This window comes from Papio anubis, chromosome 7 (genome assembly GCF_008728515.1).
Source record: "Papio anubis isolate 15944 chromosome 7, Panubis1.0, whole genome shotgun sequence".
Taxonomy (NCBI): domain Eukaryota; kingdom Metazoa; phylum Chordata; class Mammalia; order Primates; family Cercopithecidae; genus Papio; species Papio anubis.
Genome location: NC_044982.1, coordinates 133983632 through 134011219, shown reverse-complemented (window position 1 = coordinate 134011219; position 27588 = coordinate 133983632). Strand labels below are relative to the sequence as shown.

Sequence of the window (27588 nt, the reverse complement as noted above, 5' to 3'; positions counted from 1 at the left end):
ATGTTTTAATGTACCAAAATGTATATGTGTACATTCTTTGAGAAAGGAAGCTAATATTTTTAAAATTCTTTTTTCCATATGGAAGCCAGTTGTGCCAACATTATCAATTGCATCCTTTGCTGTGGTTTTGTGCTGCTGTTTCTTTATTTTAGAATAAGTCAGTTCCCATATACAGGCATATCTTTTTTTTTTGCAGTTTGCTTTACTGTGCTTCACACTTCATAGGTACCATTTTATTTTTCTTTTTAAAATTGATACATAATCAATGTACATCTTTTGGGGGTACATGTAATAATTTGCTATTCATATAATGTGTAAAGATGAAATCAGGATAATTGGGATATCCATCATCTTAAATATTTTAAAAATAATTTTATTTTAATTTTTTCTTTAAAGTTCTAACTGCTTTCTTTTTTTTTTTCTTTTTTAAATTTATTTATTATTATTATACTTTAAGTTGTAGGGTACATGTGCATAACGTGCAGGTTTGTTACATATGTATACTTGTGCCATGTTGGTCTGCTGCACCCATCAACTCGTCATTTACATCAGGTATAATTGCTTTCATTTGGATAAAACTTAAAAGGCAGTATCAATCATAGTTTGCTCAAGGATGTGGAAATTCAAAGAATTCATTTTCAGAAATATTCATTGATTGCTATATTCCTAGCCCTGGGAATACTGAGGACACTAGCGATACTGAGATGAATGACATAATTTCCCTCAAGACTTTCAATCTGTAAGGAGATAAAGGCATGTGATTTATAAATTATGGTATGACTTTGATGACCTGATAAGGCAGCAATAGAGGCATAGAAGAAGGAGACAGTAACAGTATCAAGGACAGTCTTCCAAAGAAGATGCCACCTCATTGGGTTACTTTTATAGTCATTTAAATTTTTTTTAATTGAGATAAAATTTACATATAAAATTTACCATCCACATCATTTTAAGTGTATAGTTCAGTGGTAATAAATACATTTATATTCTTTTTTCTCCTTGCCCGCTTCTCTCCGCTACCCTTCCCAGAATTTTATTGTTTTAATTGAAACTTAATAGATGTACATATTTTCAAGGTACGTGTGGTAATCTAGCACTTTAATGTGTATATATCAAACCAGTGTAATTAGAATATTCATCATCTTAATTATTTGTCTTTTCTTTATGCTGCATACATCTGAAATATCCCCTTCTAGCTATTTTGAAATATATAAAAGATCATCATAAAGTATAGTCATGTTTCTGTTCTATTGAATATGTCTTTTTTTTTTCTATCTAACTGTCTATTTGTACCCACTAATTAGCCTGTCTTTATAGCCTCTTCCCCCATAGCCTTCTCAGCCTCTGGTAACCACCAATATACTGGCTACCTTCAAGAGGTCCACTTTCTTAGCTCTCATGGATGAGTGAGAACATGCAATATTTGTCTTTCTGTGCTCAGCATATTTCAGTAGACATAATAACTTCCAGTTTCATCCAGGTTGTTGCAAATAACAATATTTTATTCATTTTTATGACTGAATAATTTTCCATTGTGTGTATATGCCACATTGTCTCTATGCTTTCATCCTTTGATGGGGACTTAGATTGATTCCACACCTTGGCTATTGTAAACAGTGCTACGATAAACATGAGAACGCAGACATTTCTTTAATATATTGATGTTCTTTCTTTTGGATATATATCTAGTAATGGAATTGCTAAACCATATGGTAGTGTTAAGTTTTTTGAGGAACCTCCATACAGTTTTCCATAGTGGCTGTACTAACTCACATTCTTGTCGGCAGTGTATGAGCGTTCCCCTTTCTCCATATCCTTGCCAGCATCATTATTATTCATCTTTTTGATAAAAAACTGTTTTAATTAGGATGAGATGATATCACATTACAGTTTTGATATGCATTTCCCTGATGATTAGAGATGCTGAGCTTTTTTTCATATACCGTTTATGTCTTATTTTGATAAATGGCTATTCAGATATTTTGCCCATTTTTGTTTCCGATTAGTTTTTTTTTCGTTATTGAGTTATTTGAGCTCCTTATATATTTCTGATTATTAATTGTTGGTCAGATGGATAGTTTGCAAATATTTTCTTCCATTCCGTGGGATATCTCTTCACTTTTTTGATTGTTTTCTTTGCTGTGCCAAGACTTTTTACCTTGATGTAACCCAAATTTTTAATTTTTGCTTTTGCTTTCTGTTCGAGGTCTTACACAAAAAAACCTTTGCCGAGTCCGATGTTCTCAAGTGTTTTTCCAATATTATCTTCTAGTAGTTTTATAATTTCAGACCTTAAAGTATCCATTTTGATTTGATTTTTATATATGATGTGAGGCAGAGGTCTAGTTTCATTCTTCTGCATATGGTAATAGAGTTTTCTCAGAACTATTATTTTTTCTCTATCTCTCTCTCTCACTTTTTCTCTTTCTATTTAGAGACAGGGTCTTATTCTGTTGCCCAAGCTGGAGTGCAGTGGGACAATCTTGGCTCACTGCAGCCTCAACTTCTGGGCACAAGTGATCCTCCTGCCTCTGCCTCCTGAGTACTTGGGGCTACCTGCACACGCCACTAGCCCAGCTCTCTTTTGTATTTTTTTTTTTTTTTTTTTTTTGTAGAGATGGGATTTTGCCATGTTGCCCAGGCTGGTCTCAAACTCCTGAGCTCAAGTGATTCACCTACCTTGGCCTCCCAAAATGCTGAGGTTACAAATGTGTACCACCACATGTAGCCCCAAACCATTTATTAAGAAGACTGTCTTTTCCCTATTATATGTTCTTGGCACCTTTGCTGAAAATGAGTTGGCCATAAATGTGCAGATTTATATCTGGCTTCTCTATTCTGTTCCTTTGGTCTGTGTGTCTGTTTTTATGCCAATACCATGCTGATTTGGTTACTATAGTTTTCTAGTATATTTTGAAGTCAGATAATGTGATGCTTCAGCTTTTTCTTTTTTTTCAGAATGAAAAGATTGCTTTGGTCATTTGAGTTCTTATGTGGTTCCATATAAATTTTAGAGTTGTTTTTTCTATTTTTGTTAAAAATGATATTGGCATTTTCATAGAGAATACATTTAATCCATGGATTTCTTTGGGTACTATGTTCATTTTAACAATGTTACTTCGTCTAATTCATGAACATGGAATAGCCACTTTCTTGTGTCCTCTTCAATTTTTTTTCATCAGTGTTTTATGGTTTTTCTTGTATAGATATTTTACTTCTTTGGTTAAATTGAGCCCTAAGTATTTTCTTCTTGTAGCTATTTTAATCGAATTGCTTTCTTGATTTTTTATTCAGATTGTTTGCTGTTGATATATACAAATGCTACTGATTTTTGTATGTTGATTTTCTAACCAGGAACTATACTGAATTTGTTTATCGCTTCTTATAATTTTTTGGTGGAGTCTAGTTTTTTCTAATATAATGTCATGTCATTTGTGAATAAGGATAATTCAACTCATTCCCTTCCAGTTTGAATGTCCTTTATTTGTTTTTCTGCCCTACTTACTCTGGCGAGGACTTCCAGTATTATATTGGATAAAAGTGGTAAAAGTGGGCATCATTGTCTTATTCTAGATTTTTACTACACTTGATCTTAGCCAAAAGGCCGAGAAGCGATATTATTCTACATTTTTGAGGAAAGGCTTTTAATTTTTCCCTGTTCAGTATGTTAGCTATGTGTTTGTCATTTATGGCCTTTATTATTTTGAGGTATGTTTCTTCTATACTCTGTTTATTGGGGTTTTTATCATGAAGGGACCTTAAATTTTATCAAATGCTTTTTCAGCATCTATTGAAATGATCTTACAGTTTTTGTTTTTTGTTTTCTTTTTGGGTTCTGTTAATGTGATGTATCACATAGATTGATGTGAATATCTTGAACCATGCTTGCATCCTAGGAATAAATCCCACTTGATCATGGTGAATGAGTTTGAAAGTATTCCCTCCTCTCCAGTTTTTTGTTGTTGTTGTTGTTTGTTTTTTAAAAGAATTTGAGTAGAATTACTGTTAGTAGTTCTTAAATGTTTAGTAGAATTCAGTGGTGAAGGCATCAGGTCCTGGGCTTTTCTTTGATGGGAGAATTTTTGTTATAGCTTCTATCTTATTACCCAGTAAAGGAAAGCTGAAAGATATTGAGTTTTTTACAAATCGAAGGTCTGTGGCAACCCTGCATTGAGCAAGTGTTTAGGTAACATTTTTTCAAGAACAGTCTCACTTCATGTCTCTGTATCACATTTGGTAATTATTGAAATATTTTAATTTTTTATGATTATTATGTGTATTGTAGTGATCAGTGATCAGTGATCTTTGATATTACTATTGTAGTTGTTTTGGAACACCACATACTGTGCCCATTTATAATGGTGAACTTAAAGAAATGTTGTGTGTGTTCTGACTATTCCACATATACACCATTCCTTCTCTTTTTCTCTTTTTTGGCATCCTGATTTCTGCAGACACAACAATATTGAAATTAGGCCAATTAATAACCCTACAGTGGCCTTTAAGTGTTTAACTGAACTTAAGAGTCACACATCTCTCACTTTAAGTTGAAAACTAGAAATGATTAAGCTTAGCGGGGAAGGTATGTCAAAAGTCAAGAAAGGCTGAAAGGTAGGCCTCTTGTGCCAATTAGCCAAGTTGTGAAAGGAAAAGTTCTTAAATAAAATTGTAAGTACTACTTCAAACAAATGATAAAAAAGCAAAACAGGTTTATTGCTAATATAAAGAAAGTTTTAGTGATCTGTATAGATCAAATCAGCCACAACATTCTCTTCCTTAAGCCAAAGCCTAATTCAGAGCAAGGCCCTAAGGCTCCACAATTCTGTGAAGCATGAGGAGTAAGGAAGCCACAGAAGAAAAGTCTGATGTTGGAAGAGTTCGCTTCATGGAGTTTAAGGAAATAAGCTGTCTCTGTAACATAAAAGTACAAGGCAAAGCAGAGAAACAACTGCTTATGCAGAAGCTGCTGCAAGTTATCCAGAAGATCTAGTTAAGATAATTGATGAAGGTGATTACACTAAACAACAGATTTTCAATATAGATAAAACAGCCTTCTATTGCACAAAAATGACACCAGGACTTTTGAAAGCTGGAAAAGAGAAGTCAATGCCTGGCTTCCAAGCTTCAAAGAATAAGCTTATTCTCTTATAAGGAGTTAATGCAGCTGGTGACTCTAAGTTGAAGCCAGTGCTCTATTTTGCATTCTGAAAATCCTAGAGCCTTTGGGAATTATGCTGAATCGACTCTACTTGTGCTCTGTTAATGGAGCCACAAACCTGGATGATAGCACATTTATTTGCAACATGGTTTACTGAATACTTTTAGGTCCACTGTTAAAATTTACTGCTCAGAAAAAAAAAAAAAAAAAAAAAGATTGCTTTCAAAATGTTACAACTCATTTACAATGCACTTGGTCACTCAAGAGCTCTGATGGAAATGTACAACGAGATTAATGTGTTCACACCTACAAACACAACATCCATTCTGCAGCCCATGGATCAAGGAGAACTTTTGACTCTCAAGTCTTATTATTTAAGAAATATATTTTGTAAGACTATAGCTGCCAAAAATAGTGATTTATCAGATGAAACTAGGAAAAAGTCAGTTGAAAATCTTCTGGAAAAGATTCACCCTTCTAGATGTCATTAAGGCCATTTGTGATTCATGGGAGGAGGTCGAAATACCAACATTAACAGGAATTGGAAGAAGTTGATTCCAACCCTCATGGATGACTTTGAGGGGTTCAAGACTTCAGTGGAGGAAGTAACCACAGATGTGGTAGAATGAACAAGAGAGCTGGAATTAGAAATGAAGCCTGAAGATGGGAGTGAATTGCTGCAAACTCATGATTAAACTTCAATGGGTGAGGAGTTGCTTATGGATAAGCAAAGTAAATGGGTTTCTAAGATGGCATCTACTCCTGGTGAAGATATTATGAACATCGTTGAAATGACAACAAAGGATTTAGAATATTATTATATAAATCTAGTTGATAAAGCAGCAGCAGGGTTTGAGAGGATGGACGCTAATTTTGAAAGAATTCCTACTGTGGGTAAAATGCTATCAAATCGCGTACAGGGTACAGGGAGCAAGGTATAGGGAAATCTTTCCCAGAAGGAAGAGTCAATGAATGTGCCGAGCTTCACTGTTGTTTTATTGTAATAAATTGCCACAGTCACCCCACCCTTCAGCAACCACCACCCTTATCAGTCAGCATTCATCAACATGAGGCAATAATCTTCATCAGCAAAAAGTTTGCAGTTTGCTGAAGGCTCAGATGATTGTTAGTATTTTTTAGTAATAAAGTAATTTTAATTAAGGCATGCACATTTTTTTTTAGACATAGTGCTATTAGGAAACCAAAAAAAGTGTGTGACTCACTTCATTGTAATATTTGCTTCATTATGGTGGTCTGGAACTAAGTCCACAATGTTTCTGTGGTATGCCTGTGTGTGTGTGTGTGTGTGTGTGTTTTGTGTATGTATTTGGGGGCCCTCTGTTTGGTTGCAATAATTAATTTTTAAATGTGTTCTATGACAATATCGTACTTTCTAAATTATCACAGCTTTTTAATTTCCCTTGATATTTAATAGGGCAATGATGCTCTTCTTTTTCTTCTTCTTTTTTTTTTTTTTCAGTGTTTGCTTGGCTATTTTTGTGGAAGTCTTTGAAAAAAATGTTATTGTGCTATTGATTCTGAGTGTATTGTCTTTATACATTAATTTTTAGAAGACTGTGTCTTTATTTAGTAAATCTTTTACCTATAAAATTTTGTCAGTTTATTCATGTATTCTTTTATCTCTTTCATAAATGCTTTATATTTTTCTCTGTGGAGATCTTGCACTGGTTTTGTCAGATTTATCTTCTGGACACAATATAATCATTATGTTATTGTGAATGGTTTATTTTTGTATTTCCTATTTTTTATCATTATAATATGGGCATAGTGTTGAGTTTTTTACGTTGATCTTATATGGAGTGACCTTAACAAGTGTTCTTATTGATTTTAATAGCCTGTCTATAGGTTCCTTTGGACTTTTTAATGTAGCCAGTAATATTTGCTAATATTGCAGCCAGTCTGTAAATTATGATTTTGTTCCAATCTTGTTCTATTACTTTTTTTCTTATTTCATTAATTAGGGCTTTGGAGCACTTTATTAAATTGTAGAAATGATAACAGTCCTATGTGTCTGATTTCTGATCTTACACTTAATAATTTCTAAATGGTGTGCCATGTTTTTAATAAATATATTTCACCAGATCAAGGAAATTTCTGGAGATTTTTTTAGCTTCTTAAAATGCTTGTGCTTTGTTTTGGTTCTTTAGTTAGTTTTTGGTAGTTGTGAATAAATGTTTAATTTTATTAAAAATAGTTTACTGTATATAATGAGGTAATTTTAGGTTTCTCTTTTTTTTCAATCCTTTAACATGGTGAATTGTACTGATAGATTTTTAAAATTAACTTCTTTGAGGTGTAATCTCTCTCTATGTACAATGCATCCATTGTATGTGTGCAGTTTGATACATTTTTGGCTACTGTATGAACACATGTAGCCAACTTCACAATCAAGATAGAAAAAAAAATTAACCACCACAAAATGTTCTCTCATGCCCCCTTGTAGTCAGTTATCTTTGCTATGAAGGCAACTGCTGATCTGATTTTCATCAAGATCGAGTTTTGCTTGATCTTGAATTTCAAATAATGGAATAATACAGTATGCAGAATTTTGCATTTAGCTTCTTTCAGTTAGTACAATAGTATTGAGATATATCCATGTTTGTATGTGTATCAGCAATATATTTCTTGTTGTTTGGATAGAGCAAAATTTGTTTATACATTCATCTTTTGATTGGCATTTATGTTATTTCTAGTATTTGGTTATTATTAATAAAGCTGCTATGAAATTTTGCATTTAAGTATTCATGTGAACATGTATTTTAATTTTTCTTTCTAGTAGTAGAATACCTTGGTTATATGGCAAATGTATGTTTAAATTTTTAAGTAATAGCTACCCTGTTTCTAAAGTGATTGTAGTTTTTTACATTCTTCCCTAAAGTGTAACAGAGTTTGTGTTGCTTCACATCTTATCAACACTTATTATTGCCAGTCTTTTTAATTGCAGCTATTGTAAAGTATGTGTCATGGTGTCTTATGGTTTCAAGTTTCATTACCCCAAGACTAATGATATTGAGTATCTTTATGTGTATTTTTCGCTATTCATATATTCTCTGGTACAGTCTCCATTCAACTCTTTTGTCCACTTGTAAATTGGTTTGTTATCTTGATATAGTATTCTAGATACAACTAGAGATAGATGTAATGAATATCTATGTGTGTTTATATATACCCATATATACATTTATGTGGATATATAAATGATATGGATAATATAAATTATTTTCGTATGTATTTTTTCTTAGTATATTTCTTAGTATGTTTTCTTAGTATTTCATTTCCTTGAAGGTGCTTGCAAAGAGTAGAACTTTAAATCTTGATTAAATCAAATTCAAAAGTAATAAATCAAAGTAATTTATTTTTCTTTTAACACTGATTTTTAAAATTGCTTATTTGAAAAAATTACAGATTCACAGGAAGTTATAGAGATAGTAAAGCGGTGACAGGTATCCTTCACCAGTTTCTCCCAGCAGTTACATCTCACGTATGTAGAGTACAATATCAAAAACAGTAATTTGGCATTGGTATAATGTGCAAGTATAGTTCTATGTTGTTTTATCACATGTGTAAATCTTACAAGCACCATTGCAATCAAACTACATACCTATTCCTTAGCCACAAAACTCTCTCCCTGGTTCTGTCTCTTTATAATCACTCTCACTATTCCCCTTCCTTAACCATTCATAACTCTTGGTAACTGCTAATCTGTTTTTTATCTTTATAATTTTGTCATTCTGTGACTATTATATAAATGGAATTATAACTTCTGACCTTTGAAGACTGGCTTTTTTCATTTAGCATAATGCCCTGAGATCTATCCAAATTGTTGCATGTATCAATAGTTCCTTTAATTTTACTGCTGACTAGTGTCCTATGACATGGATATACTACAGTTTGTTTAACTATTCATCTGTTAATGAACATTTTGGATGTTTCCAGTCTTTGGCTATTAAAAAAAAGCTGCTATGATTAATCATGTGTAGATTTTGGTATAGATATATTTTCATTTCTCTAGGATAAATGCCTAAATGTGTAATAGCTAGTTGAATTGTGAGTATGTGTTTAGCTTTATGACATCGTACACAAGACCCAGTTTCACTGCATCCTCTCCACCATTTGGTATTGTCACTGCTTTTTGTTTTATTCTATTAAGTGTGTAGAGACATTTCATTATGGTTTTTATTTGCATTTTCTAAATAGCTACTAATGTTGATTATCCTTTCATATGCTTGTCATCCATATGTCTTTTGCCAATTTCCATACTAGATGTTTTTCTGTTGAATTTTGAGAGTGTTCTTTATATATTACAGATACTAGTCCTTTGGTGGATTTGTGATTTACAATTTTTTTCTTCCAGTTCATAGCTTGTCTTTGTGTCCTCCTAACAAGGTCTTTCTAAGAACAATTTTTAAAATGTTAAAGTCCAAATTATTGATTCTTTTCATATTGTGCCATTGGTATCATTATTAAGAATTAATCCCCAAGCCCTATGTCTTGAAATTTTCTCCTAAGTTAACTAAGAGTTTTATATTTTTATATTTTACATTTAAATATATGGTCCATTTTGAGATAATTTTGTAAAAGATGTGAAGTTTAGGTAAACGCTCCTCTTTTTAAATTTATTTTTATTTTTTCCTATGAATATCCAATTGCTCAAGCACCAGTTGTTGAAAAGTTTATCTTCTATTGAATTGCTTTTGAATCTTTGCCCAAAATAAAATCAGTTGACTAGAAATGTGTGAGTCTTTTTCTGGGCTCTTTATTCTATTTCATAAACCTAAATGCCATTCCATCTACCAATACCACACAGTCTTGGTTGCTATAAATATAAAATAATCTTAACTGAATAATTCCTCCCATTTTATTCTTTCTGTCAGGATTGTTTTTAGCTACTCTAGTTCCCTTATCTTTCCATATAAATTTTAGAGAACTCTTGTCCTTAACTGTAAAAATAATCCTAGGGCCAGGCACATTGTCTCACATCTGTAATTCCAGCACTTTGGGAGGCTGAGGCAGGTGGATCATGAGGTCAGGCATTTGAGACCAGCCTGGTCAACATAGTGAAACCCTGTCGCTACTAAAAATACAAAAAATTAGCCAGGCATGGTGGTAGGTGCCTGCAATCCCAGCTACTCAGGAGGCTGAGGCAGGAGAATCACTTGAATCTGGGAGGCGGAGGTTGCAGTGAGCCAAGATTGCGCCACTGCACTCCAGCCAGGGCAACAGTGTGAGACTCCATTTCAAATAATAATAATAATAATAATACTAGGTTTTGGTAAGAATTGTGTTAAGCCTTTGTATAAATTTGGGGATTATTTATATCTTGCTATGGTAACTTTTCCAGTTCACAAACATGATATATCTCTTCATCTATTAAATATTCTTTGAATAATTTCATCAGTGTAGTAGGGGAGTTTAAGTTTCAAACAATGTTTGTGGATTTATTTTTCCTTGGTATCAGATTTTGCTTCATCTATTTTGCAGCTTTTTATTTGGTGCATATTCATTTTGATAGCTATGTCTTCTAAGTAGATTGACCTCTATATCATTACATAATGTTCCTTTCTGTTAGTTTTCTTTGCTTTCAAGTCTGCTTTATCTAATATTAGCACAGATACTATTGCTTTATCAGATTAATGTTTGTATGGTCTTTTTCCATGGTTTACTTTCAAACTGCCAATATCATGAATTAAAGTGTGTGGTAATTTTTAAGCAAAAGAAAACTTACACATAATACAATACATACAGTAACCTCTAGAAAAGCAATACAAAGAAATATACTCAGAAACTAAAAAATGTTCAGGTAATCTAAAGCAATGCAAGAAAAAAAATACAGAAATTAAAATAAGAGAGAGCAGACAACAAAAAATGATAAGCTTAAGCTTGAACATATCAATAATTACATTAAATAGTGTAAATGCACCAAATAAAAGATACAGCAAAATAAGGCAGATTTAAAAACGTGCCTCAACTGTATGCTGTCCATAAGGAACTTAATCCAAATATAATGCTATTGGGAGTTTGAATGTAAGGCATGGAAAAAGGCCATACAAACATTAATCTGATAAAGCAACAGTAGCTGTGCTAATATTAGATAAAATAGACTTCAAAGCAAAGAAAACTAACAGAAGCACACTATATAATAATACAGAGGCCAATATACTTAGGAGACATTGCAATAAAAATGAATATGCACCAAATAAAAAGCTGCAAGATAGATAAAGCAAAAGCTGACACAAAGGGAAAACAAACAAATCCACAAATATTGTTTGAGGCTTAAACTCTCATACTACACTGATGAAATTAACTCAAGATGGATTAAAGACTTAAACCTAAGACCTAAAACCATAAAAATCCTAGAAGAAAATCTAGGTAATACTATTCAGGACATAGGCATAGGCAAAGATTCATGAGTAAAACACCAAAAGCAACGGCAACAAAAGCCAAAATTGACAAATGGGATCTAATTAAACTAAAGAGCTTCTGCACAGCAAAAGAAACTATCATCAGAGTGAACAGGCAACCTACAGAATAGGAGAAAATTTTTGCAATCTATCTATCTGACAAAAGGCTAATATCCAGAATCTACAAAGAACTTAAACAAATTTACAAGAAAAAAACAACCCCATCAAAGAGTGGGCGAAGGATACGAACAGATAATTGTCAAAAGAAGACATTTATGTGGCCAATAAATATATGAAAAAAAGCTCATCATCACTGGTCATTAGAGAAATGTAAATCAAAACCACAATGAGATACCGTCTCATGACAGTTAGAATAGCGATCATTAAAAAGTCAGGAAACAATAGATGCTGGAGAGGTGTAGAGAAATAGGAGCACTTTTACACTGTTGGTGGGAGGGTAAATTAGATCAACCATTGTGGAAGACAGTGGGGCGATTCCTCAAGGATCTAGAAGCAGAAATACCATTTGACCCAGCAATCCCATTACTGGTTCTTGCTATGTTTATTGCGGCACTCTTCACAATACCAAAGACTTGGAACCATCCCAAATGCCCATCAGTGATAGACTAGATAAAGAAAAATGTGGCACTTTAATAAAGTCTCAGGATACAAAATCAGTACAAATGTCAGCAGCATTCCTATCTACCAACAAGCTCCAGGTTGAGAGTGAAATCAAGAACATAATCTCATTCACAATAGCCACAAAGAAAATGAAATACCCATAAATACAGCTAATGAGGGAGGTGAAAGATTTCTACAAGAACTACCAAACACTGCTGAATAAATCAGAGACAACACAAATAAATGGAAAAACATTCTATGCTCACAGATTGGAAGAATTAATATCATATGAATATTTATTTTTATATCCTTAATTTATTTGCTGTAACTTTCTACTTCTTCACAAAACTTTGTTTTTTCATTTGTTTCAGACATATTTAGAATTGTTTTAAAATATTTTGTTTCAGTGGCATTAGAATCCTTGTCTTGTCATCCTAACATCTGTGTCTTCACATATGCATCTGTTGATTGTCTTTCCTCATTTCCTTTGATATCTCCCTGGTTCTTGCTATGACAAGTAATTTTTGCTGGAAACCTGAACACTTGGGGTGTTATGTTTAAGATTTTGGATCTTATTAAAATCTCGTGTTTTAGCAGGCACGGTTTGACATTTCTCAAGTGATTGAAAGGGAGCTCTGATTCATTTCTACCAGGTCGAGTTGGAAGTCCAGGTTCTTTAGTCTGCCCCCACGGATACCTAAGTGAGAAGGGCTTTATGTTACTGCTGGTAATGGCTGGGAGTTGAGACTTCCCACTGAGTCTTTGCTTACAGAACCCTAGTTGGGAGGGAAATTAGTACCTAATTGCTGCTTCCCATCACTGTTATCAAGGGAGTAATCTCATTACTACTGAGAAGTGGTCAAAGTCCTGACTCTCAACTAAGCCTCTCAACTAGGTCATTCTCTTACTTGAAAACAATCTGTGATTCCACATTCCTCCTCTAACACCATTCCAGTGAGGAAGAGAGGGCATATCAATACTGCTTCTTTTGGGTGGAAGTTCAGGCTTTGAGTCCCCAAATCAATAGCTAATCTACCATCTTTTCTGCAATTTTCAGAGTTTATCATATTTTATATATAATGACCAGAGTTGTTCGTTGCATTTGATGGGAGTAATAGGGAGAGTAGGTCTATTTTTCCTGGAAGCGGAAGTTCCACTCATGAATTTTACATTGTTAAAGCACAGTTTTATCACAGGGTGAATACAGCTTGGCCAGATATGTACATACGTACATACATCCACACTACTGGATTAACTGCAAAATGTTCTTTGGGATTTTACTCATCCATGATACTGGTATGTCATCTTACCATGTACTTTCTTTTCTGACTTCAGTGTCAAGCTTATACTAGCATTAGAAAATTAATTAGGTGCATATCCTTCTGTATCCTACTTCTATAGTCAAATTTATACTACTTTGAAGTTACCCATTTTATAAATATTTGTTAAAATTTATCTAATAATTTAAAATGTTAGATATTCTTTCATAGGGAGAATTTTCTACTGATTCAATTTCTTTAATAATTGATATTGTATTTAGTTTTTCTATTATTTTTGAGTAAATTTTGGTAATTTATATTTTTAAGAAAATTTTTATTTGATAATTTTAGAAAATTACCCATTTCCTTAAGTTTGAGCATTAATTGGCATAAAGATATGCATTTCATTCTCCCAGAACTTTTCAAAATCTTTACTGTACCTTTAATTATATCCCTTTACATAATAATATTATTTATATGTACATTCTATTAATCAGTGCTGCCTAAGATTTATACTTCCATTAAAGCTTAAGAAAGTCTTTATTTATACCGATTTTTCCATATCATAAGTTCACATTATTATTTCTGTTTTTTTGTACTTTTTTTTTTTTGCCTTGAGTTTATACTGTGGCTTTTGTTTTTAGCTTCTTGAGTTGCACTTAAACTGATCTATTTTACCTTTTTGTTATATTTTAAACAAAGTTTTAAGGTTGTAATCTTTCTTTTATTACATTAGATTTATCTCACAAATATATGTATGCATGTGATGTGTTTTAGTGCATTTAATTTTAATTTTTATTAATATTTTATTGCCATCATGATTTTTTTCCTATAAATTAAGGCATGCTTAAAAGTTTCCAAATGTAGTTTTTATTTTTGTTTATGTTGTATTTTGTTTTGTTATATTTTAATCACCATTGTTGATTTCTTATTTGATTGGTCTTTCTGATATTACTTCTATGGAATATATTGAGGCTTCTTCATGGCCAGGTACATAATTAATTTTTAATAGTATTTTACATGAAAAGAATAAACGTATTTCAGTTTGCTATGAATTCTGAACTTATATCTAAATTTGGCACAGGCCTAAGATTCCTATTTTCATAAGCAAATGTTTTCCATTCATGTTCCCAGGTGGAAAGAAAGTTTCCTTCTGTTTCTCCACTTCATAGATAATTCTTATCTCACGCTTTTATATTTTATTAGTGTTTTAAATAATATTCTTTCTGGTTTTATTCATGTAGTTTTAGAAAGTTATAGCTTTTCTTGTATACAGATTCTATTGCACCTGGGTTTACCTCTACTGTAAAAGTTGCATGACCGATGGTGTTATTTATCTTGGTTTTCAACTGTTGCATCCCCTATCCCTAGCACAATGCCGAGAGCTTAGGGGCACTTGGGGGATGGGAAATGAATCAACGAATGAAATGTTTCAATATTCCTGTGAGCAATTTTGATTTTTACTCCACTCAAGATTAGTTCTGAGTTGCTTCTTCATTTGTAAGGATTGGGAGATTATGTTTGATTTTGAGCTTAGATATATTTTAAAGTTTAATGAATCATGTTACCTAGTATTTGTGTGTCTGTATGGAATTTTGGTATATGTGGACCAGAGGGAAGAAACCTTCCATATGATATCTTATTTTGCTTTATTGTCTGGCAGACTAGAGTGGATTTTTAAAAACAGAAAATAAAATTTTGATCATGCTATATGTCATTCTCATGCTTGAAAACATTGTGTGATCCCACATTGCAATTAAGATATAATTTATATTCCTTAATACAGTAGTCTCCCTGATCTATTATTAACTTTCTATGGTTTTAGTCACCCATGGTCAACAGTGGTCCAAAAATATTCAGTGGAAAATTCCAGAAGTTAATGATGAGTAAATTTTAAGTTGTATCCCTTCTGAGATAGGTAGTGAAATTTTATGCATTCTGCTTTGTCCTGCCCAGGACGTAAGCTATCCCTTTCTTTAGCATATTCATGCTGTATACGCTATTCATAGTTAGGCACTCAGTAGTCATCTCAGTTATCAGATCTAAACAATGTAGCATGTATAGGGTTTGGTGCTATCCCTGGTTTTAGACATGCACTGGAGTTCTTGGAACATATCCCCCTATGAATAAGGGCCGATTACTGTAAAATGTATGACTTCTATGTTATGAACCTATTGACCTTCCTTTCGTTTCTTGAAATTGTTTATTGTCGCACTCCCATATCTCAGTCCCTAATGCTGTATGCTCTTTCAAGCTTCAATGCCTTTTGAAAGCCTTTTTACTTTGCCAAGAATACCTTCACACATCGACAAAACCCACTCCTCTCCCTGATGAGTCATTCCCAAACACAATGTTCTCCATGGCTGAAGAGGGGCTGTCTTCTCTGTGCTCCCATATCACTTTGTTCATATCTTTAACATCCCAATGATATTGAACTGTCATTGAAATTCAGGTTTTTTAGATGACCCTGAGGCCGTAAATGAGTGATCAATGGTATGTGAGATATGAGTTAAATCAGCATTAACCTCTCAGCCCTCACCCAGTTGCATCCAGAAGTACGTCTGAAATATGCACCATCCACAGGTACTTCCTCTGACCTGGAAGCCTGTGCTCGTTATTAATAATTCACAAGACAGTTTAAGGAATTCAATAAAAGGAAAGATAAAGTTATTTGCAGACTATCTAGCATACAGTAGGTACTCTGTGAAGGCTCATGACAGCTCAGCAACCCTCTGATTTCATTAATGATTTTTCTTTGCACTGTTTTCGGCTCCCATGTGATGACTTTCAGGTATACTACACGTGTTTCAAAGTCATATCTCTTTTAATATGGTGACAAATAGAGCAAACGATTTCCAAAGAAGATAACGAATTATATTATCACCAGTGGGAAATTTATACTGTGTTATCATTGAAGAACTTCAGAGCAAAGATGTTTAAGGGAATTCCTAAACCAGATAGGATGGAACTCAATTTACATACAAACTTGGAGATCTCTTCTGTTCAAATTTCCTTCAAAAAGTGTGTTACAATAGAGGTAAAACATCAAGGGAGAAAATACATTTTTACTTTTATCTTAGAAGACTGTAAATTGCCTATATTTATCCATCTTAATCTTAAATGTAGGCATTAGGTATTATGAATATTTATTTTTGGTGGTAACTGGTGAATAAACATTCCTTGTTTTAGTGACAATTTACTACACATGCCAAAAGATATCACAGAATTTAGAGCTACAATGTTTAGATAGATGCTGATCAAATATTCTTATTGTACTTATGTATGAAGGAAAACTGAGGGTTAGGGAGATGACATATTTCCTTAGATTACATTCAGATTTACTTCTTAGGGATGCTCACACAAGAGACACACATATATTATTTGTATTTCTACACACTGAGAATTTTGGTTTTACAGGTCACCATGCAGCATGGTTGAAGAGAATAGTGCTGTTCGCTGAGTAAATATTTTATCAATTTTTTTATTTTAAATTGTTTGTGGAGTTTGAAGACATTAAAATTGTATAGCCACTGCAACCTTCCTTTAATCCCATTTATAGGGGTGGTTTCACTATAAAGTAGATGGATGTACTGTGGTCCCGCATTAACGACATTAAATTGCTGAGCTGCAAAATGAACCTGTTGTGAGATGATATGTGCCTTCTAAGACTAGGAACATTGGGAGCAGCATTATAGGGAGTACACAGCATGTAATTACAGACATTTTACCACAATTTTGCTAAGCAGAACAACTGTATGGAGAATAAAAGGCAATTTATCAGTGAACAAAGACTGTGTGTGTATGTGTATTTACTGTATCTATACAGACAATATCTGTATATACATATAGGATTATCTACATAAGTATATATGTTTTATATATATATTATACTGCCCCTTGAGTAATAGCCAAGATTTGTGCCTATTGTATACATTTTACATTTTATTCTTTCCCCAGTTTTATTAAGGCATAGTTGACAAATAAATTAGATATTTCAAGGTGTTAAAACATAATGATTTGATATCCATATGCATTGTGAAATTATTACCACAATAAAAGTAACTAATATATCCATCACTATACTGAGTTGTGTGTGGGGTGGGGGGGAAGGACACTTACGTACTATATTAACACATTTCAAGAAAACAATGCAGTATTATGGGCTATAGCTGTCATGCTGTGTATTAGATCCCCAGAATTTATTCATCTTATAACTAAAAGTTTGTACACTTTGACCAAAAACTCATTTTCCACACCCCCAGCCCTGGCAATCACTGTTCTATTCTCCACTTTTAGGAGTTCAGCCTTTATTTTATTTTATTTTATTTTATGTTATTTTTGAGATTTTACTTATAAGTGAAATAATACTTGTCTTTCTTTTTCTGCCTTATTTCACCCAGTATATGTCCTCTAGATTAATCAATCTTGTCATGAATGGCAGGAGATTTTTTTCTTTCTAATGGCTGAATAATCATCTATGTGTGTGTGTGTGTGTGTGTGTGTGTGTACACATATATACACATAACATTATCTTCATCTGCTGGCAAATAGGTTGTTTTTAATACCTTGGCTATGGTGAATAATTCTGCAATGAATATGGCAGTGCAGATATCTCTTCAACATGCTAATCTCATCTTATTTAAATTTATGCCTATAAGTGAGATTGCTGGATTATTATGGTTGTTCTATTGTTATGTTTTTGAAGAACCTCCATACTGCTTTACTTAATGGCTGTCCCAATTTATATTTCCACCATCAATGTACAAGAGTTCCTTTTTGTCCACACCATTACCAACACATTATCTCTTGTGTTTTAATTATAACCATTCTAACAGGTGTGAGGTGATATCTCATTGTGGTTTTGATTTGCATTTCTCTGCTAGTTAATGATATTGAGTACCTTTTAAAATGTTTATTAGCCATTAATGTCTTTTTTGAAAAAATGTCTGTTTAGACCCCTCGCCAATTTATTAATCAAGGTGTTTGTAATTTTGCTATCGAGTTCTGTGAGTTTCTTATATATTTTGGATATTGACCCTTTATCAGACATATGGTTTGCACATATTTTACCCCATTTCATAGGTTTCCTTTTCATTTTACCGATTGTTTCCTTTGCTGTGCATAAGCTTGTTAATTTGATAAACCTGTTTATGTTTTATTTTGTTGCCTTCATTTTCAGTGTCATATCCAAAGAAATTATTGCTATCATGGCCAATATGTTGCCAATGGTCAATTTTCCTTAAACTTTTGTCTTGGAGCTTTATAGGTTCACATCCTACATTTAAGAATCCATTCCAAGTTAATATTTATATGGTATAAAATAAGGGTCCAGTTGTATTCTCTTATATGTGGATATCTGATTTTTCCAATAACATTTATTGAAGAGACAGTCCTTTCCCCACAGTTTATTCTTGGCACCTTCATCAAATATTAGTTTGTCATATGTCTGTGGTTTTATTTCTGAGCTCTTTTCTGTCTATGTGTCAATTTTTATTCTGGTACCATATTGTTTCGATTACTATAGCCTTGTAATATAGCTTGAAATCATGCCCCCAGCTTCATTCTTTTCTCTCAAGATTGCTTTGGCTATTCGGGGCTTTTTTATGGTTCCATATAAATTTTAGATTTTTTTTTTCTGTTTCTGTTAAAAAAAAAAAAAAGCCATTGGAATTCTATGGAATTCTGGTAGAGATTCCTTTGACTCTGAAAGCCTTTGAAAAGGGCCATTGGAATTTTGGTAGAGATTCCTTTGAATCTGTAGGTCATTTAAAATGCAAGCATTTTAGGAATATCAGTTTTTCCATGGGCAGGCACACTGAACATCTTTCCATTTATTTGTGTTTTCTTCAATTATTTCATCAACATCTTATAGTTTTCAGTGTAGTCTGATAGTTTCCATTGTACAGATCTTTCACCTTCTTCATTAAATTTATATCTAAGTATTTAACATTTTGATATTGTAAATGTTAATTTTTAAAATGTCTTCTTTAAGATGGGGTCTCACTCTGTCAGCAAAGCAAGCTGGAATGCAGTGGTGTAATCACTGCTAACTGCAGCCTTGACTTCCCAGGCTCAGGTGATCCTCCCAAATCAATCTCCTGAGTAGCTGGGACTATATACATGTGCCACCATGCCATGCAATTTTTTTTTATTGTTTGTAGAGACTGGTTTTGCCATGTTGCCCACCGTTTTAATATTCTTTTTTCAAATAGTTTGTTATATTAGTGTATAGATTTTTTTTATCATGACACTTTAAATTTGTTTATTAGTTTTAAGTTTTTTGGTGGAGTCTTTAGGGTTTTCCATATATTAGATATTGTCAACTGTAAACAGAAACAATTTACTTCTTCATTTTTTTTTTATTTGGAAGCCTTTTATTTATTTTTTCTTGCCTTATTTCTCCAATGAGAACTTCTAGTACTATGCTGGATAGAAGTGATGAGAGTGGGAGCCCTTGTCTTGTTTCTGATCTTAGGGGAAAATCTTTCAGCTTTTCACTGTTGAGTATGATGTTAGCTATGGGCTTATTGTATATGGCTTTTATTATATACCGGTACATTTCCTCTATACCTAATTTGCTGAGAGTTTTTATCATGAAATGACGTTAAATTTTGTCAAGAGCTTTTTCTGCATCTATTCAGATCATTACATAACTTTCATCCTTCATTCTTTTATTTTGGTGTATCACTTTTTTTTTTTTAACTTTAAGACAGGGTCTCACTCTGTCACCTGGGAGTGCAGTGGCACAATAGGCTCACTGCAACCTCAATATTCTCAATCAGTCCTCCCATCTCAGCCTCCCCAGTAGCTGGGAGTAGAGGTGTACACCATTATGCTTAGCTAATTTTTGTATTTTTAGTACAGATGGTGTCTTGCCCCAGCTAGTCTTGTCTAGGCTAGTCTTGAACTCCTGGGCTCTAGTGATCTGCCCACTTGGGCCTCCCAAAGTGTTTTGATTACAGGCATGAGCCACTGCACCCAGCCATGTGTGACATTTATTGATTTGCATTCATTGAAACATCCTTGCATCCCAGGGATAAATTTCATTTGATCATGGTGTATGATCCTTTTACTGTGCCATTGCATTTGGTTTGCTAGCATTTTGTTGAAGACTTTTTGCATCTATGTTCATCAGGAATAGTGGCCTGTAATTTTCTTGTAGAATCGTTGTCTGGCTTTGGTGTGAGTGATGCTGGCCTGTAAAATGAGGCGTACGTACTATCTCCTCTTCAGTTTTTTGGAAGAGTTTGAGAAATATTGGTGTTAAATCTTGGCACACAATGAAGCTATCTTGTAATGGGATTTTCTTTGCTGAGAGATAATTGATGACTACTTCCATATTGTTATTCATTATTGGTCTGCTCAGATTTTCTCTTTCTTTATGATTCAGTATCGGTAGGTTGTGTGTTGTAGTAATTTATCCATTTCTTCCAGGTTATTCAATTTGATGGCATGTAATTATTCTTAGCAGTCTCTTAAGATCCTTTGTAGTTTTGTGCTGCCAGTTGTAATGTTGCTCCTCCATTTTAATTTTATTTATTTGATCCATTTCCCTTATTTTCCTTGTGAGTCTAGCTAAGAGTTTGACAATTTTGTTTATATTTTCCAAAAAAAAAAACCCTCTTAGTTTCATCTATCTTTTCCATTGTCATTGTAGTCTCTATTTCATTTATTCCTTCTGTAATCTTTATTATTTCCTTAGTTCTGCTGACTTTGGGCTTAGTTTGTTTTGTTTTTTATCTAGTTCCGTGAAGTAAAAAATTAGGTTGTTTATTTGAGACCTTTTTTAAAATGTGGTTATTTATTACTGTATCCCTCTTAGAAGTGCTTTTGCTATATCCCGGAAGTTTTGGTATATTGTGTTTCTATTTTCGTTTGTCTCTAAATATTTATTTATTTCACCTTTGACCCATTGGTTCTTCAGGAGTGTGTTGTTTTATTTCCACATATTTGTGGATGTTCTAAAATTCTTCCTGTTATTGATTTCTACTTTCAATATTGTGGTCAGAAGAGACACTTGATATGATTTCAATGTTTAAATTTGTTAAGATGTGTTTTGTGGCTTGAAGACTTTTCCAAAATGGACTCTACAGGAATACATATTCTGTTGCTGTGGGGTAGAATGTTGTGTCATTTTAAAATATTTTAAGCAATATGATTGTTAAATAACAGAATCTTGGAAAATTTAAGAGAATATGAATGAATATATTAACCTATTACTGAAGATTAATAACATTATGGTGATATTCTTTTCAAGTCTTTTTCTATATATAACTTTTTGTTTTTACATAGTCACCTTATAACCTCAAGTAACCTCAAACATGAGGTTACTTCCTAATTTTTATTTTGTACATCAGAAACATTTTCTATATTTTTATTTAGTCTCTAAATGCATTGATTTTAATGGTCACAGGTTAGTGCATCGAAGTCATAGAACATAATTTTCAACCCATAGTTCTATATTTAATCATGTATGCTTTTCCAATTTTTTTGTAGTAAATAATGAAACAGTGCCAATCTTAACACTTTTTAGTATTTAAATTATATGTTTGCGAGGGTTGCCATAACATAATATCAAAAATTGAGTGACTTAGAATAGCAGAAATTTTTTCTCAGAGTTCTGGAGGTGGATGTCAACTATCAAGGTGTTGGCAGAGCCATACTCCCTCTGAAGGAACTAGGGGAGAATCTGTTGCGAACTCTCCCCAAGTTTCTGAGAGTTGCTTGGCTTGTGGAAGCATCACTAATCTTTATTGTGTGTGCATCTATCTCCAGATTTCTCCCCCTTTTTTTTTTTTTTTGAGACGGAGTCTTGCTCTGTCACCAGGCTGGAGTACAGTGGCGCAATCTCGTTTCACTGCAACCTCTGCCTCCCAGGCTCAAGCGATTCTCATGCCTCAGCCTCCCAAATAGCTGGGATTACAGGCATGCACCACTACGCCCAGCTGATTTTTTGTGTTTTTAGTAGAGACAGGTTTTCACCATATCAGCCAGGCTGGTCTCAAACTCTTGACCTCATGATCTGCCCGCCTCACCCTCCCAAAGTGCTAGGATTACAGGTGTGAGCTACCATGTCTGGCCCAAATTTCCCCTTTTTATAAGAACACCAGTCGTATTGGATTGTGAGTCCACCCTACTCTATTATGACCTGTTTTAACTAGTTCCATCTGCAGTGATTCTATTTCTAAACAAGGCCATATTGTGAAGTACTGGACGTTAGGACTTGAACATTTAAATTGGGAGAGGTGGAACACAATTCAACCCATAACAAAAATAATTTCCTTAGCACCAGTTTCTAAAAGTGGAATTTTCCTGTCAAAACAGCCTATTGATAGACATGTTTTGAAAGTTTTTTAAAAAACTTATATTATTACAATTTTCATGCTTATCAACTACACATGATAGTGTTTGATTAATAATATTCTCAACAGCCTTGGAAATTATTTTAATATTATTAAAATCAATATCTTTAATCTTTGTTAATTTTGTAATCATTAGTTGTTTTAGTAAAGTAGATAATTTGTATGCATATTTACCATCGTTGCATCTTGTCAATTATCTATTAAGTCTAAATTTAAAAATCTCATTCAATAGGTTTATTAAATATTCCTTTCTCTTTTTACTTGTCTTTCTTCCTTTAATTATTCTACATTTAAATATTTAATGCATGTGGAACTTGGTGGCATATGTATGAGATGAGGATACAAATGAATATTATAGATACTTAACCTATTGTCTAAGCACCATTTACTGACTAGTGCTTCTCTTTGTCTTTAATAAAAAATGTTTTCTTAGTCATTAAGTTCTTGAGTATAAGGGTTTCTTAATTATATTTTGTGTTTCACTTTTAATCTATTATTTTGCCAGGACTATACTGTTTTAGCTGTTACAAATTATTAATATTTTTATAGATTTATCTTATAATGCTTCTTTTACAAAATCTTAGATATTTTTACTTGTTTATTAGTCTAGTTACACTTAAAATTGGTAAAATTTCAAGTTACAGCAATCTGCTATTAGGATTTTGACTGTCAAATCTGCAAATCTGTTAGATTATAATTCTTCATCACTATATAGAAAAATGAAATAGTATTTTCCTTTATTCAGATTTTTAGATATTCCATGAAGTGGTGTAGCTTATTGAAATTGTCCATTCCAATATTTAAGAAATGGTCATTGGTCATCTTCTATATTTCAGGAATGTGGTAAAAGTTAAAAAAGAAAAAAGAAAGAGATTAAAAAACAGACTACCATCAAGGATCTCAAATTCTGAAAGGATTGTAGATAAGGAAACTGGCAAAGGATGAAGATTAGCAAAGAGGAATGCACAGTGCACAATATTGAACACAGGACGACAGCAGGGAGAAGTGTCACAAGTTTCTAGAAGAGGGGTTGTGCTTCAGCTGAGTTTGGGGCATGACAGGCAGTTAACTCGATGAGGATGGAGAACAGTTGTTTCACAGAGAGGAAACAGCAATACAAAGGCACATAGATTTCAAAGAACATGGCACAGAAACGGAACTTCAAGAATGTAATTGTGACTGAAGTTGACTATGTGAATGAGATATGATGAGTGATGAGACTGCATTTCACATGGATTTTATGTTCTTTCTTGAGGGCACTGTGTGTCATTGGTGGGTTTTAAGAAGGAGAGTGACATAATTTTATCTTTTTTAGAAAGATTTCAGGGAAGAATACAGCAGGGAGACAAGAAAGCAGTCAAAGTGAACAAAAAAGGGTTCACTGGCAATAAATATGTGTTCAATGAATGAATGAAACATTGAAAGAATCGATATATTACCAGATTTGATGGCTGGAAAGTAATTGAGGACTTTGTTAAGATTACCTTTATTTAGTGGGACGGTTGAGATGGAAGACAGATATCAACGGGAGATAATGAATACAAAGTACTCATTCAAAATATTGCATGTTTGAAATCAGATCTTATTTCATTGTTTTCCAAACTAGTTGCTAGTATATAGGAAATAACATTATTATTTTGCTTACGATTGACTATATAGTTACTCTGTTGACTCTTTTGTTTAATAGTTTTCCATGTGATTTTGTATGTTTTGATTACTAGATATAAAATTATAATTCTTGTAAAAACAACTTTCTGTTTTGGCTTCTAATATTTATATAGTTTATTTTCATTAGTTTTAATATATTGGCCAGAATTTTCAGAAATAAACGAAAATGATGCTTTTGGACAGTTTTGTTTGCTTTTAATGAAAATGGAAATGCTACTATTTCAGACATAAATTGCTGACTGTAATAGTAAGACTTTTTTTTAACATATTAAACTTAAAGGAGACCCATTACAATCCTATTTTAAGGAGGTTTTGAATGACTAGAAGGTTTTGATTTTTTATCAAATTACTTTTGCTCCCTATGAAAATTAAGATATGTATTTTCTGGCCCGTTGATATATCATATTAGTCATTCCATTATATTTATTTATGTATTTATTTATTTATTTTCTGAGACGGAGTCTCGCTCTGTAACCCAGGCTGGAGTGCAGTGGCCAATCTCGGCTCACTGCAAGCTCCGCCTCCCGGGTTCATGCCATTCTCCTGCCTCAGCCTCCCGAGGAGCTGGGATTACAGGCACCCAGCACCACGCCCGGCTAATTTTTTGTATTTTTAGTAGAGACGGGGTGTCACCGTGTTAGCCAGGATGGTCTCCATCTCCTGACCTCGTGATCCGCCCACCTCAGCCTCCCAAAGTGTTAGGATTACAGGCGTGAGCCACCGCGCCTGGCCGGTCATTCCAGTATTTTAAATAATATTTCGGGTACAATTTTCTTGAATATGGTATATTATTCTTCTGCAATAATGCTAAATTGTATTTCCTTTATTTTATATAGTATTTTAAAATGATTATGGCCATAAATTTGTCTTTTATTACTTTACAATACATTTTACCCTATTTTGCATTTGAAGATACAACCCTGAGATACTGTAAAATCTGCACCAAAATATTTACTTATGATAGTTAAGCAGTCTATACTTAATGAGTCAAGAAAAGTAATGCATTTCAGATTTTCATCAGTAAGGGTCATCATTGAGCTACATGACCTTGGACAAATTTTAATCTTTCCAGTGCTCATTTATATAAAGAAGGAGTTTGAACTAAATAAACTCCAGGGTCACTCCAACTCTAGCATTTTGCCAACTTGTATCCATAGAGAAGTTTCTCCAGTTTTATGCTAATAAGCAAAGATGAATTAATGAGTTTCAGAGCAATAGTACTATGTGAGGTAGTGATAGACTATATCCTATGACCAGGCAAATTTAAACATGTGTTTAAAAAATGATGAAGCAGTAGTCTATTCTCCATCTCCTTGGACCCGTGAGCAGTTGGACCTGGAAAATGTTGGCCCTGTGATTTATCTTAAATTGCATCTGAAGGCTGTAGACCAAGCCCCCTTCACTGTTTTGTTCAGCTCATCTGAAACATTAGATGTAAAGAGCACCAGATGGGAGATCAGGAGCCCTGGATTTGTGTCTCTCTTCTGCCATTTACTAGCTTTGTGATCTTAATCAAGTCACTTAACCTCTTTAGGCATCAGTTTTCTTATTTGTAAGATGGACTCAACTTAATCTTTTAGCTCGTAAACTCTATGAGATGAGAAGCCATAAATAAATAATCTCTTAATAAAACAACTTTAATCTATATAGTCATCTGAGGTTTACTTTCCCAAATATTGATCTCAATTGATTCTATCAATAATGTTGCAAGTCAATTAGTCAAAGTATTGGTGATCGTATTTCAGAGTTGGATCTAGGCTGTTGACTCCAAAGAGTTTGGTAGCTTACCCAATGTGTCTAGTAAGTGGCAGAGCTTCAGTTGGAGCCCAGGACTTCTGATTCTTCAACTGTGTTCTTTTCTTAATATGACACATTGTCTTTCATTAAATCCTGTAATCATTTTTATACTTTTCAAGCATTCTATTACATTTCCCCGCTCTTTAAATTATGAGAACCCACTATCTTTGTTCCCTTGGTGCTCAACCTTGAAACTGTTTGTTTATAATTTTAAACAATGTAACATATTAACACTCTGTTCATGTATGTGTTTGAACGATTTCTTGAAAAGTACTCCATCTAACATTTATCCCTTCTTTTCCTGATTCTCTTTCAGATAGCAGTTCTGTGGATGAAAAGGTTTTAAATCATACTTATTCTTCCCTCCTGAGGGATCTTGTCTTTTGTACATGTTTGTTTGTGACATATTAGACCTGTTTGATTCCTCTGTTTTAGTTTTGAAATGTGCATGTTATCCCAGCTTTCCATTATTTGGTTGTCCTTTAAGTGTGCCCCTGATAATGTTGCATTTATGGAGAGGTCACACCTTGCCAGTTGCGCTTACCTTAGCTATACTTGCCAACCTAGGGGTCTGCTACGGTCAAACACAGCATCTTTTCTTCAGTCTGGCTAAACATGACCTTTCTGACTGATTCATGATCTTTATTGCACATATCAAGTTTTAAGGGCAAACAGCATTTGGAATATGACATATTTTCCTGGACTCTGCCAGTGCATTTGTTTAAATGCTGACAGCTAATTTCAAAACATGTACTCATAAAAACATAGCAGCTTTGACTTGGAGCTGACCCTGCTTAGCATCTGTCATACTAGGTGTTACGTGTGTAGTGCAGTTGACCTGTGTCCCGATTTCATGTACATAAAACTGTAGTATGCTAAAAGCCTGTTTGTTTTGTTTTTCTCTCACTCTTCATTTAAGGCTCGAATAGTAAGCGGCAATGATTTGGATGCTTGCAAATTCTCTGCACTCCAGGTGTGTGGTGGGTAAGTATCTTCATATCTTTGTAATTTATTCCATTCATCAATGGCCCTTGGCTGTGCTCTCAACATATATGCTTTGAATGCAGGATGCTGCATGATTAACTAGGCTCATTGTTACTTTATTTCACAATAAAGTCAGCATTACAGTGTTTTCTTAAAAAAGTTAACTCTAAAATGATTCTAAAAATATGAATATATGTATAATTATATATATACATAAGTCAAAATCACCTAACCAGTTTAACTGTTAACATTAACATGACATACCCAAATACAACCACATACTTTTATATGATTGAATTCATATTGATACAATTAAT

The 27588-nt window shown here is 33.4% G+C and overlaps 1 protein-coding gene and 1 pseudogene across 4 annotated transcripts in view; one reads left to right on the top strand and one right to left on the bottom strand.

Annotated features, from left to right (window-relative positions):
* Positions 1 to 27388, top strand: part of LOC116275828 (protein unc-13 homolog C) — a 234625-nt gene extending 207237 nt beyond the window's left edge. For 3 of the 4 annotated variants that reach the window (XM_031668662.1, XM_031668661.1, XM_031668663.1), the window contains 2 exons: positions 26604 to 26626; positions 27207 to 27388. In XM_031668662.1, the coding sequence (XP_031524522.1) occupies positions 26604 to 26626; positions 27207 to 27275 (92 nt within the window). In that variant the 3' untranslated portion in view covers positions 27276 to 27388. The remainder of the gene's footprint in view (positions 1 to 26603; positions 26627 to 27206) is intronic. The other variant, XM_031668664.1, reaches the window with a different exon arrangement.
* LOC116276283 lies at positions 3539 to 3616 on the bottom strand (annotated as a pseudogene).
* Positions 27389 to 27588: the final 200 nt, after the last annotated feature.